The 12,182-nt window shown below is 35.9% G+C and overlaps 1 protein-coding gene across 1 annotated transcript; it reads right to left on the minus strand.

The window, feature by feature from the left end:
* Nucleotides 1-3,606: 3,606 nt before the first annotated feature.
* On the minus strand, nt 3,607-9,211 carry LOC310741342 (uncharacterized protein). The gene has a single exon (XM_083569075.1). It carries the CDS (start codon nt 7,543-7,545, stop codon nt 5,128-5,130), a length of 2,418 nt encoding a protein of 805 aa, XP_083425201.1. The 5' UTR covers nt 7,546-9,211; the 3' UTR covers nt 3,607-5,127.
* Nucleotides 9,212-12,182: the final 2,971 nt, after the last annotated feature.

A 12,182-nucleotide genomic window follows, 5' to 3' on the forward strand; every position in this document is an offset into this window, starting at 1 on the left:
TACAATACAATATGTGCAGGAAATTTTTACTTTTACGTTACAGATATCCTGCAGGATTAAAAAAATTTTTCTGCAGGACACCTGCTGGTCTCCTGTAGGAATTATGAAATCCTAAAGGACACACCGACATCCACCAGACATGCTGCACAAGTAAAAAATCCTTTAGGATTTATAATTCCTGCAGGACCTTCAGAATAATTAATAAATTATTGAAATGACAACCCCAGCCACTCTTAGTGCCGGTCCCAAGCCCGGATAAATGGGGAGGGTTGCATTAGGAATGGCATCCAGCGTAAAAACATGTGCCAAATCAAACGGCGACCCCTAATGGGAGAAGCCGAAAGAAAGTTTATTGAAATATCCTACAGATTTTGGATTCTACAGGATAGTCCATATTAATTCTGGAAATAGCTGATAATTCCTGTCGTTTTAGGCATACCATTTTCTTATTTAGATTCAAATACATTTCATGAAACTATTTTTGATATAACAAGTACTGCTGTTAAGTCCTAACAATCAATTCAATAAATGGTGAAATAGTGAAAATAATTTTCTAAAAATGTACATCATAATGTCATAAAAATACAATTTACCTGAGTAGGAACATTAAAAAATAAATACACTCTTCTTAGCAGGTTTTTTTGTAAGTAAAGAAAAATGTTGTTGGTGGAAGACTTATTTTGTTTTTTAAGCAATCTGTGTTTTAATAATTCAAATATTCAAGTCTTTAAATTAAATCGTTTTTCGGCACCTTCTGGTGTAACAATGTCATTTTAATTGAGGGCTGGAAAAATGAAATTTTAATGAACAATTTTAATGTTATATACTTCTTAGGTAAGTGTACCAGAGGTGGTAAAAGTACACACCCCTTCACTTACGTAGAAATACAGATGAAGAACTGACTACTTTTTTACACAAATTAAAGTATAGAAGTTTAGGCTCTGACCTGTACTTAAGTTGAAAGTAGCCATTACTACTACCTATTTTAGTGTCACGCTGGTAACTGGACCTCACGTTATATTAAAAATAGGGGGGTGTCAGTCTATTAAAATATTTACTTGCGATTTATTACATGATTGTCATTTGTTAACTCATGATTAATCGCAACTTAATCACACATTTTTATCTGTTCTACACTTTCCCATTTTCAACATAAGCATGGACAAATATTGATGCTTCATGCAAATGTATGTTTATTATTTGTGAAACCAAACTCAACATAGAGCATAAAGACAAAATATTCTTGTAAATGTTTTAAAGTAATTATAGTGTTTTAAATTATGTAAATTATCAGGACATCAAATGGAACCTTTGCTATGTTTCCACTTGAATGGTTAATGAGGTGATACTGGAGAAACTGTTCCTCTTATAAATTTCCTACAGATTACATACTCAGAGAATATTTGTTTCCGATATAAATTTGTTTATTTGAAAGTAGATTTTTTTTGCCTTCTATACATATATTTATTATGTGTGTGAGGTGAGTATTCACTGAGATTCAGGTTGTTATATTCATGTGTATGTGAAGAGAGATGACCGAGTCAGAGTCAGAGATTTGTTGTTATTTTGAGTGTGTACAAATAAAGGTAGACACTTATCAGATTTGAATAATGTATTGCTCTTATCTGTATGATTAAAAAATACATGGTAATTTAAGTTCTTATGAGGAAAAGACTTCACAAAACTCCAGAGGGTAACTTGTGCACATCATGGCGGATTTTAGTGCTGATTTGAGACTTTACAGATTAATAATTATTTTTCAGTGATGTTTATTTATTTATTTTATTTATCATGTTGTACATTGTCACAACATGTAACTGTACATAGTTACTTTTTTTTCACAGTGTCTGCAATTTCTTTCGTTAGTTTTTTCAGATTTTAAAACCGTAGGATAACGCAAGCACAGGCTTGCCGAAACTGAACGGACTGGATTAAAGACCAGGTGTTTACTTAATTTATTACTGTCCAGTTCTGATAAGCATGTGTCCCTCAGATTCCTGTTCTTGACTGACAGGAGTGGAAACGGATAGGGTCTTCTGCTGTTATAGCCACATTCTTCTTAATATTATGTTTTGTGCATGCTGAAATGGTTTTCTGCTCACAAAATTTGTAAAGAGTAAGTGTATATAAAATTATTGAGACTTTAGTCATTCTGATTATTATTTTAGTTACTAGCAGTTCAAGCCGATGAACCCTGTTTTCAAAATATAAAAAAACACGTGCATACTCTCTTATTCACATGAAATACACAGAAATAATCCAAAATTGTTATTAGAAACCAATAATCTTTTTCCTCTCCTCCAATTAAACACTGTAATCTGCCATAAAAGCTTATAGAATAATATTTTTACTGGGTTTCTTTTTAACTCTGCTGGAGACTTTAAACCTGCTTCAGATGCTTCAGATGACCAAAACATTTTGTGTGAGAAGTCAGACATTTGATAACTTTGATTTGCTAAATTACTGAATTTCACCAAGAGGGATAGATAAAGACACATTTGTAAACACTTTGCCGTGATAAATGTATATCAATATTCAGCATTTATACTGTTCTGGGGTGATTTTTCTCAGAGTTTTTAAACGTTTTTACTTGGGTTACAATAGCCTAATCATCAACTTAAATCTGTCTGGTGATTCTTTTCTGACCTCTCCTTTCAGCAAGGTACTTTCAACCATAGAAATATTACCTAGTGTAGATTGTTTTTTTTGTTTTTTTCCATTATTTGATAAACTCTATAGACCTTATGTATACAAATCTTAAAAGAGTTTTTGAAATAGTCAAAATAGCCAATGGTCAATGAAACTGGGATCATTGGTGAACACATAGTCCTCAGTGACCAGTGAGTGTATACTAAACTAAGAAAAGGACTTAATTAGGAAATAAACTTTTTTTTAGTTTATGCTCGCTTATAAAAATAAGCGAGCATAAATGTTCAATATCTTAAAAAATTGTTTATTTCCTAATAATTGCATTGTGTTGATTAATTTATTTTCTCAATCAAATCTTTTGTTTTGTCTGTTTACCATTACTCAACATCCCTGTTTACAATACTTCATTACTCCTATTATATACAACAAAATCCTTCAATGCTTTAAAGATGAGCATGATTCAAATAAGTATTAGTATTCTACATCATTAATTTGCCCTTGAGTTGAAGAATATTCTATCTTAAAAATGCCATTTGGAGTATTGAGATTAATCTTAAACTAAAACTATGGCTAATTCCATCTCCCAAACGTGCTTAAGACGATTTTTTTATGTTCTTTTAAGTGCAAAACTGTCTCTGTATACCTTCAACAAGCCCTTTCATTGTAAGAGACCTCAAGTGATCAGTGGCTCATTTGTAATGAGAGCAGGTTTGCAGAAATAGTGAGCATTGTATGCTTTCTCATACTTAGTGGCATGTCCATTTCTCCCCAGATTCACAACACTGAGTTTCATTCCATGATCAGAATCATGTGCTGTTCAATTTTGCAGAGTACATATCAAAGCCAGTTTATCTGGCTATCAGAAAAATACAGCACATCCTTTTGGCCTGCCACCTGACTACAATCAGACACACAATCTTTCACTATGATGCATGATTAGTCATCTGACTCAGTTGCTGTTTTGTGTATAACATTTTAATCATTGTTCAGTGTATGGAAATTTTATTACAATACTTGAGAATTGTTGCTTCTTTAAGCATGCATTTAAAATAAACAAATAAATAAGAGGGTGTTTCAAGGGTCAAGTATTTGTTTTTTTGTATCTTGTATGTAGAATCTGTCAGTCAGTTTAAGAAATTACACTGTGGTCTGTTTTAACTTCGGAAGTTAAACTTTGCAAGTCAAATTTTGCTTTTTAAAATCATGAGTATAATTTACATATTAACAACATTGGCTAAAGATTTCCTTCTTTCACACCAAATCCAGCTTTTCTTTTGTTTATAATTATATTATCTGTGTTGCCATGGCCCTCAAAGGCTGCATTGAATAGACCAACCCATATAGGTGAATGACTAAGTAATGTCATCCTTAGAAAAATATCTACACTTCAAGTTAAGGTAATCTTTCCATAATGTAATTTAATTGATTATACAGGAAACAGAACAACATTGATATAATCTTCTAATACTCATGCAATGGACACAAATGGAACGTTTTAAATGGATCTATCAATTCTGAGTTTGAAGGCCCATCAACCATACAGCCTTACCTATTCTTGTCATTGTCATAACAACTCTATCATTGTCTAACAGTTTAATTAAATCAAACAAATGACTGTTTTCCACACCAATCTAATGGACATACACACCAATAAGTCCCAAGAATAAGATCCCTAAGGCAATGTGTTTTATACTGAATAGTACAAGATTTCTTACAGGCAGTGTCTTTTTTTAGCACATGAGAGAAAAAAACAGAGAGCCCCATGGATCCTGTGGCATAAAAGTAGAACATGCATTCTGCTACATACTATGTGACACCCTCTCCTGTAGGACTCCATTTTGTGTAGGTTGTAGAGTTCTAAGAGAGACAAAAATGGATCCACAATGCTCATAAAAGGGTTAAACGTTGAGATTTTGAGACCAAAAACTGGAAAATACATGTAACAAAGGATACAAAAACTCCATTAGAAAATTCCATGTGACATGAGAAGAGCACCTATAATTGTTAACAATCCTGTTTGGTGGTTTAGAGCAGGTTAAAAACCAGAGACTGTTGACACTCAATTATAGGTGTCTTATCAAGCGCTTCCTTGAGTACAAAACACCAAGCAAGATTTACTTCAGTTATTAGCCAAGAGCTGGTGTGGCTCAATGTCTGCCTTGGTGCAAACATGTTACAATAGTTACCATAGCTGATCTCTCCTGGGTGGCACACAGGTTTCCAAATTCAGAAATGTTAAATTTTAACATATGTATTTTTCCAGGTAATACAATATGAAATGTAATATTCAGTACATAGAAAGTTCTAAACACAGATATGCAGGTCAGTCTAATTTAACAGTAAAAATCCTGTTATTTTGCAAACAGGACATCTGATTCAATAGGCTGTTAAAGAGTATAGTGATCCATGTCGAAATATCCAAAGATGCTGAGCAGTTGTCTTGGGTCTTGGGTTTTTCAAATAGCACATACCAGTCTTTTATTTTTGTGTGTCTTCAGCTGTGGAACTGGATCCAGTCTTATTGCTAGTTCGTCGAATGGGCACTTTAGAAACAGGGATCTTAGAGCGTGTTACATCGGTTTTCACTTTCAAACCATAATAGGTTGCAGTAGAACCAGGTTTAATAGGAATTTTGGACTCCCTGGGTCTGCTGACTGTACCTTTTGAAGGGAGGGCTGATGAGTCTATTATATCTTCATTGCTGTAGGATAGGACAGGGGTAGTGGCCCCTGATTCAGGAGAGAGGTCACTCAGTGCATCCTTGCTGCTGCTCTCTTTGGAGAAAGCAATCAGAGTCTTCTCTTCATGCACTAGTGTTGGGAGGTTCCACTGTCTTCCTTCACCATTGGATTGAACATGTTTTTGGTGCTGTTTTGACTTTACCTCACCACTTACAGGGATCTTACTGAGAATTGTGGCCTTCATAACTGGGTTCTTCTTCTCTGGTTTGTAAAAAGAAGCAATTTGTGGGTTCTCTGCCACTTTTAAGCTTGACACATCTTCCTGACATTTCTCTGAACTTGGAACATAACAGTGTGCAATATTTAGTACAGGCCTGATCAGCAAGGCTGGTAAAAGGGGACATCCAGAAGGTAGAGCTGTATGGGCAAGTTCTGGCTTATGTTGCAGGTTTTCAGAGGTTGCAGAGATTGGCTGATTGCTTGCTGCAAACAAGTGTTTAGGAAAATGAGGAGGTCCAGGATCTACAGGTGAGGCTCTTGAAACAGCTGATCCTAATTCATTTTTTTCAGTCTGGTACTGGAAGTGACCTGATTTTATTTGATGAGCAGATTGCTTTGGCTCAGGTTTGACTATAGGTGCAGTGTTGCGGCTGGTTGATAATCCAAATGTAGTTACAATTTTGGGTCTGATCACTGGAGCAGTTGAAACAGGCTTGGTTGATGTGATGAACGGAGGATATTTGGTTACTGGAGCAATACTGTACTTATTATCCTGGGTGTGAAGGGGTCTTATGGGTGTGGGAGCAGCATTTAGGGTGGATCTGATTGGAGTCTGTGTAACGGTGGGCTCAGTTATTTTTGCAAAATCAGCAGCAGGCTCTGGAGCTGTTTCTGTGAGTGAGATAAGAGTTTTGGAAACAGTAGCAGTGGAAGGTGCAGGGAAAAGTATTGGAGAAGTTTTAGGTGATGGCTCAGGGGTAAGCGGAGATGTCGAGAGAGCAGGTTTGTTTGCAATAGTTAAGGTAGGTGTGGATGGAAGCGACTTACCAATGGTAATGGGGACCAATATGTTACTTGGTGATGAGATAGAGGAAAAGTCAACGCTAAGTACAGGGGATGGGACTGATGTTGTAAGACTATAAGGAGATGTATGGGATGGGTTAGTCGAAGTAGTAGGGCTGGGAGTAGATGGAGGTGAAACTGTTTGTTTTGTCATACGGCTAGGCATGAATTTGGGTGGTGGAGATAAAGATATGAGTTTTGTTGTAGAAAAGGGTAAAGTGGGAGAAGTAGAGCTAAAGGTAGATAAAGCAGAAAGTGTAGGTTTAGGAGCTAATAAGGCATTCTCCTTTATCACAGCTTCACCTGTGCCTGCTTCTACAACCACACGGCTACTGACTTTGACCCATTCTGCTTCTACATCTGCAACAATATCACCACCACCTGCTAATGAGTTCAAGCTCAATATGGACGAGATATCTCCAAGTAGTGTGCTCAGTCTGTCATTAGTTGATGGTTTAGCAGCTCCACTCACCTTATTAGTTTCCTCAGGGGTGACATTGATATCTTTTGATGGAGAAGGTTGTTGTTCAAACACTGATTTATCTGTAGATTGATGTGCAGGTCTTGGAGTCAGGGTCAGGTTTTCCTTCATGATCTCCACACTATTAGAACGAGAGGCAAGTAGAGGTGGACCAGGTAAAACTTCATCTTCCCCCTCTTTCTCTTTCCTGAGCCAACGTACGCTTCCAAACAGTCCTTTTAGCCCTTTCCTTTGCTGCCCAGCTATGTGAGACACAGTTTGGGCCTCTCGTTCACCTCCTCCCTTTCGATTCTGTCGAAGCATGCTAAGGAAGCTCAGTGATTTTGCAGAAGTAAGAGAAGAGAATGATTGTCTGGTCAAGGTTGACTCCAGATTATTCTTCATTCTTGTTGGCTCATCCAGTGCAGCATCCTCTTTGTGGCTGTCCTCTTGGTCTAAGTCCACTGATTCTGCCTCTGCTTCTGCAGCCACAGCTTCTTTTAATTCATCAATGGTTTTGCTCCTTGATGGGGGTGATTTAAGTCCACTTTCACCTTTTACACGCACAGAGAAGATTCTGGCTACCCCACTGCCTGGCTTGCGTTTACTAAACAGTTTCAGTGCCTTACGTATTTTACCTGGAGGCTGAGGGTTGCATGGTGGGGGCTCGCAGCTGTCTGACTGGGCATCCATATTAATAATCCTTTGCAGCGTACCAGCGTGTCTATTGTTATCACTCAGTGTTTATTCTAAAACAAATCAATAAATATATTTCATTTAGAAAAAAAAATTCCCTTGCCTGTGATTACGTAGATTGGCTCATAATGTGTATATCCGTTTATGTTCTTTCTCTTCTTCTATCGTAGCTCTCGTTCTGTCTCTCTCTGTCCCACCTTCCCTCTGCCCTGCTGCTCTCTCTTTCTCTCTGGCTGATCCAGTTGGTTTCCATGGCAACTGTGGGTCTAAGCAGATTTCATCAGCAATAGAGCAGAGCCAAGGGCTGTCATCACACTACTAAAGACACTTCTCTTTTCCTGCTTTTCAATCTCTCATACTCTCCCTTAATATTTAGATAGGTCATGCTTCCGAGTAATAGACAGTAATATTGAAGGTACATTTATAGCTGTCAGTCATCTATAAACAACAGGATATGCTGCTATACTGCGTATTGCAACCATTAACATTTCAGCTTTCATACAAAGACAAAAAGAACACATTCAAACAGCTTCTAAAAACAAACCCATGCCAATACGGTCACCCAAAATGTTTTTTTTTTTTTTAAATAAGCTTGACTTACTCCTTAAATCTGCAATACATTTTCTAGATTATGCCTTATGTATGAATTCTAGGTAAATGAGAGTAAATGTGGAAGCTAAAAACAACTAAACAGTGACTGCTACTGAAAAAAGTAGAATACAGCCAAAAATCTATCAAGTAAATTTGAAAAAACACACATTGGACAAAGTCTTGCTATTACCATATAATGTAATTAATTGTATATTTGCTAGGCGAAAAAAAAAGAGTGAAATTAGATAGCAGCTAATTTTTCAGTGTGTTGATTTAAATAAAGACAAATTGTCCTCTTTTACAGAAAAGCACAAGACCTCCATGTCCTCAAGCCTTTGTGGGAGGGCAGCGGCAAGAACAGGGTGTTTGTTCATAGTATCACAAATGTTGAATGGACCAAAAGATATTAAAAGGAGTATGACATAAAATGGATACATATGTTAATATTTTGTTGAACTGGTTTATGTTTAAAAGAACAGTAATACATATAATGATGTAATCATGATTGCACAAGTTTTTTCCATTAAGTCTAAATCCATTATTATGTAGCCTTTTTTCTGTTTATTTGATGAAATATGGATTTTGCATTAATCAAATCTTTTTGGAATTGTTAGGGTTAGGGTGCATGCATAGCTTCTTTTAAGTCGAGGGAATTAACTATTGTTTTTATTATTATTATTATTATTATTATTATTACAACCCTAAGTAAAATAAAACAGAATGCAGATATTTTATTTTCAAAAGAACTCTGTATTAAATTTATAAAAATAAAAAAAGCAAATGTTTAAACTGATGAAATGTACTATTTTATGGAAAAAAAATATGATAATTTAGAATTCTGACTCCGGCAACAAGTCTCGGAAATGGTTGGACGGGTCAACAAAATGCACAGGACCATGTTTACTATTATGTAGCCTCCTCTATATAACTGGGAACAGTATACATCTGAGAACTAAGGGGGCCATTAACAGGAGTTTTGGAAGAGGAATGTCCTTTTATAAATGATACAGGATTCTAGCTGATCCTGAGTCAAGTATTAATTATGAGAGGTTAAACCACTTAAAGAAGGGCATGCATAAAAAGGTATTATGTATTAGGGTTATGTATTATGTATTCACCCTTTCAGGAACTCGAGCTGCGTCGCAACACTTTGGGAACGCTTCCGCATTGTCCACACTCTGTATCACGTGTATAATAGGTATAAGCTGGCACATGGATTGAAGCCGGTGTAATACATGTGCAATTTATCTGAACCGTTTATGTTTATGTCATGCCAACAATTTTGAGCTTCCACAAGAACCACTGAGGTTTGTTCTCGCATGTCAATCACATACATTTGAGTTTCCTTGTTCATCCTATTTTATGTGATCTGTGCATGTGCAATGATCCATGTTTATATGCGAAAACATCTAAATTTAATTCTTCATTCATATAAAGTGATAATGTCTGTCCAGAAGACTTGGATTAAACTGATCAATACATATGGATTACATTTACAAGATCTTTACAAGGTGTTACATTTCGTTTTTAAGTCCAGTGTATGGGAAACCCAGTTCTAGTTGGTTTATATGAGTGTGAGTAAATGATGACAGAATTAAATTTTTTTGGCTGAACTATACCTTTTTTATTGTGTTCAAATGTCTTTTTTCTTTACCATTTAAAGCATGTAATCTTAAAAAAAAATAATAATAATAGATAAAAGCTTTAGAAAATAAACCTAATAAGTTAAGTACAAAAATGTTTTGTGTATTTTACACCAAAGCTTGGTTAAAACTTCATCAATATCTTTGACATTGGACAATAACTTTTTACAAGTTTATTTAAAATAGTCCCGAATTTCCCCTGGTGGTCTAGTGGTTAAGATGCGGCGCTCTCACCGCTGCGACCCGGGTTCGATCCCCGGTCAGGGAACCATCCCCAGCCACTCTCAGTGCCGGTCCCAAGCCCGGATAAATTGGGGAGGGTTGCGTTAGGAAGGGCATCCAGCGTAAAACATGTGCCAAATCAAACGTGCGGAGGATCCGCTGTGGCGACCCCTAACGGGAGAAGCCGAAAGAAAGTTTTTATTTAAAATAGTCCCGAATTATGACAAATGAAAAGTAGGACTATTGCTATGTAATAATTCCAAAGACTAATAATGAATAATGAACTAGTAATAACTGCTGAATAGTCATTAACAAAACAATGACATAATATGTAAAACGGTCATCTTTATTAGCTTAACACTCATCTTGCCATGACATATAACATCATTGCAACCAACTGTACATATTTTATGTACACATACAAACAGAGAGAAGGCTCTACCTCTTATAATTTTTGCATCTTTGAATATGTAAATTCTTTTACAGATCATGTACCACAATGATCTACATCCCCTTCCTTTAGCTAAAGTCTCCGATGAAAACAAAACTGTGTGTACACACCAACAGATCATAATACTGTTACTATTTAGAAAATAGATTTTGCAAACATTTAACAAAGTCAGTGTATCTTTAAATATTTTAAACATCAAAATTCACTGTACATATATCAGATTTGGTTTACTGATATGGCCTGAATGTGTTCTTTAAGGTACACAGCTTACTTTAGTCATGACTCTGTTGGCTGTGGCACTGGCATGTGTGGTGTAGGTGTGGCAGTGTTCTCTATTTGTTACATTCATACATACACTCATGCATTCTGACAATATGCAACTAGAGATGTAATAGAGTTTCTGAGTGGGATTATTTTCATTCGTTGTTTAACATTTCAAACTACTCTTTCTGCCAGGACTGTGGACATTTTGGCTTGCTGGTGACTTAGTAAAGTCCCACTGCTTGGCAAAGTCTTTCAAAAGCACCTTTTGGATTTATTATGGCATCATGTCTTTGTAAAAAAAAAATAAAAAATCTCTATTAACTTCACACACCTAGCCTCTGGAATTTTATTCTACTCTTCTTTGCAAAAAAGTTCAAGTTCCTTCAAAATTGCGAGGGGGTCTCCTGTTTACAGCTCTTTTTAGGTCATACCGTGGGTTTTCTATAGGATTGAGATCTGGGCTCTGATTAGGCCATTTCAAGACATTGATTATTATTTTCTGAAGCTATATCTTTGTTTATTTTAATGGTCATGTTAAAATGTGAACTTTCTTTTCATTTTTAGCTTTTTGGCAAAGGTTTTGTGCCAAAATATCTTGGTATTTATAGCTATTCATATTCCCATCTATCTTAACAAGTGTCTGGCCCAGTTGAAAAGAAGCATACACAAAACATAATGCTACTCAAACCATGCTTCATTGTCTGTATGATGTTTAGTGGATGATGCTCTGTATTGGCTTTGCACCAAAAACCTTTTAGAATTATAGGTCTTTGTCTCATCAGACAATTAACACATTTCCCTACATAGCCTGGGGTGAATTAATCTTTTGGCATAATTCAGACTTGCATAGTCTTCTTTGTAACAATACACTACAGCCCAGACTTGTGCAAAATACAGGGAATAGTAGTCACATGTAAGGAGTGACAGTACCTGACATAAATTCCTGTAGTTCCCTCAATGTTGCTGTTTTCTTCTCATCCTCTCTTCAACTTTTTGGAGGGTCATATGGATCTATGCAATGTCTGTGTGGTGCCACATTTTTCCTAATTATAGATGATTGTTTTGACAGTGTTCCATGATACATTCAGTGCAATACTGATCCTTTATTATACCTCTCCTTATAGCAGGGGTGTCAAACTCAATAGAACAGTGGGCCAAAACTCATAGCACACTTTAGGTTGCGGGCCAAACTGTATAAACATTTATTGAACACACTAAAACGAAATGTTTTTTTAACATTAATATAACTAAAAAAAGACAGGAATATTATTCCAGAATAAATAAACTTAAACTTTAAATAACAAGATATTTTGCTCTCCATAAAAATATATTCTGTCAAAATTATTTCGTTTTATAAGCTTATACCGTATTTTTCGGACTATAAGCCGCTACTTTTTTCCTACGTTTTGAACCCCGCGGCTTAGACAACGAAGCGGTTAATTAATGGATTTTTCCTGGGTTTT

Source organism: Silurus aristotelis, assembly GCF_946808225.1.
Source record: "Silurus aristotelis genome assembly, chromosome: 18".
Lineage (NCBI taxonomy): Eukaryota > Metazoa > Chordata > Actinopteri > Siluriformes > Siluridae > Silurus > Silurus aristotelis.